The 2,237-nt window shown below is 39.6% G+C and overlaps 1 protein-coding gene across 1 annotated transcript in view; it reads right to left on the minus strand.

The window, feature by feature from the left end:
• Window positions 1-2,237, minus strand: part of MATN2 (matrilin 2) — a 192,954-nt gene that overhangs the window by 1,064 nt on the left and 189,653 nt on the right. The window contains exons 15-17 of the mRNA XM_007934845.2: window positions 1,749-1,820; window positions 1,301-1,375; window positions 841-939 (exon numbers count right to left, since the gene is read on the minus strand). Coding sequence (XP_007933036.1) covers window positions 841-939; window positions 1,301-1,375; window positions 1,749-1,820 — 246 coding nt within the window. The remainder of the gene's footprint in view (window positions 1-840; window positions 940-1,300; window positions 1,376-1,748; window positions 1,821-2,237) is intronic.

A 2,237-nucleotide genomic window follows, 5' to 3' on the forward strand; every position in this document is an offset into this window, starting at 1 on the left:
CAGGGCTCCTTTATTTTACTTAGAGGAGGATATTTCTACCTTTCTGAAAGGGCACTGATATATGCTGTGTTTCCTCATTATGTAAACCTGTTGGCACAGAGGAGGTTCAGAATTAAACCATTTCCCTATAGACACATTGAGAAAGATATTAGCCAGCTTTAGTAAGCTTACTGTAATTTTAAGTTCAGAGCTGCTGGCAGGGTGTTCAATGGGTAAAAGCACTGAATCCTTATTTCTCCATTATCCCAAGCATTCCTCTTACTGGTAATATTGTTTTAATGAATCATTGGATCTTGCTGCTCCCTTGGTAGAATGTTTCATCTTTCAGAGTGCTGATATAAAAGATCTCTGCTGCCAAAAACATACAAAAACAGTCCTTCAGAAACTACACACAAAATTAAAATGTGACTGCAGTGCTGCTTGGGGCTAAAGGAAAAGCTTGGCACTTAGATTGAGTTTGAAGCCTTCATTCTAGACACTCGTTGCCTTTTTATATATTATTCCTTGATGCACGTCAGACCTAGTACATATCCTCCTAGAAGAGAGGGCGTTAAGTAAGTCTGTCTTTTTTTTTTTCTCTGTTTTGCATGCTGACTCTTCCAACTGGGTTTATTACTAAACCCCTACAACAGCAGGTGGCAACCAAGTGCATGACCCTTGACACTAAGCTGTTCCCTTAACTTTCAAACCTCTCTCAAGCTGCTTTTCAAATAGTAGAGTTCACTATTCTTGACTTTATGGAAACAACTCCATTTTTCATATACCCCCATATCGTATCTGTGAAGTTTTGATAATATTCTCTGCATTCCATATAGAAGCATAATGTTAGAAAAAGGATATAGCGTTGTGTTAATTTTCTTACTTCTTCATTTGCAAGGTTCTGGAACATTATAAGGTTTTCACATTTGCATTGATCATGTTTTTCTTCCAAAGGGCGTCCTGAGAAAGCAGATGGAAATTATTCACCTTATAATCCACCAGACTTCCCAGACAACAGTAGGACTGAATCAGCATATAGAGGAAACCGTAATGAAAGAAATGGTCAACTTGTTCCATGCAGGCAGATCCAGTAAAGTAAATACCAGGAAAGGGCTGTGTATGCTTCCAGCATGGGAAGTGGCTTTTATCGTGGGTTAGGGAGGAAGACTACTTGGTTTCTTTTATTTTTCAGTCCTCATTTTACTTCTCTTTTGACCTTAGTTCCTAGTTCCCCTTTCCTTGCCTTCATTAAACTTGGTTTGCTGACAAGCTGAAAGGCTAGTGTCAGGTTACCTTATGGTAATATTATACTTGAAATTACCTGAAACTTTGGTTGACTGGGAAAGTTTTTGTGTAGACCATGAAAGATTGTCTTCAAACAAATATCTGTGTTGCACTGCAAAATTAGAACAGGAAAGTAGGTCTTGGATATTTATGGTGACTGGCTCAGATTCTGTAAAGAGAAGGAAAACTGAAGTCAAACCTGCCTAACACTGTTGTGGTAATAAAACAGCCATCCACAGAGTATGGTACTTGTATTTCTAGCACTTGGTACAGAGCTTTAGTTTGGGAAGTATTGTGGCAAAAAGACTATCAGCAGAGTTAACAAACTATGGCTTAAAGCACACAGTAACTGTGTGGCATCTGATTGAGGGGAAAAAAAGCTATAGTTAACATAAATCTTACTTTCACTTCTTTACAACTTTTGTAGGGGAAACCATAGTGGAGTCATCCATTGATGGTTCTGAAAACAGGTCTTTAAAGTTTACCTGTTGGCTGGTGCAGCCTCTTTGGCATTTCCCCTGCTGGGGAGTCCTGACTTCCATCAGAGTCTTCCAAAGCTGAGAGGAAAAAGGATCAAAAGGAGTGACAGTTGTCCAGATCTGTAGGAAGTTGGTCTCAGGCCAACTCCTTACTGACCTGTCATAACTTAGGGTAGTTTGGTTTGGCAACACTAAAGATTCAAAAAAGCAATCAGTTATAGCAGTAATCCAAGACCACTGTCAGGCAGTTCTCTCTAGTAAGAGAAGCCTGGACCCCTTAAGTCAGTTTTAAGAATGCCCCAGAAATGTCATATTATAGGGTCAGGCAGGAAAAAAAAAAAAAAGCTGTGCAGTGGCAGCAGGTCCACTATAGGCATTTCAACTTGAAGACAAAACTTGATCTACCCTCATCAGAAAGCTGGAAGGCCTTCCTCTCCAGTTCCTTTCATTTTAGTCTTTGCTTCCAGAAGGGAAAGACACAAAACTTAGTCTGGC

This window comes from Orycteropus afer, unplaced genomic scaffold, assembly GCF_000298275.1.
Source record: "Orycteropus afer afer isolate SDZICR_OR568_19922 unplaced genomic scaffold, OryAfe1.0 scaffold00021, whole genome shotgun sequence".
NCBI classification, from domain to species: domain Eukaryota; kingdom Metazoa; phylum Chordata; class Mammalia; order Tubulidentata; family Orycteropodidae; genus Orycteropus; species Orycteropus afer.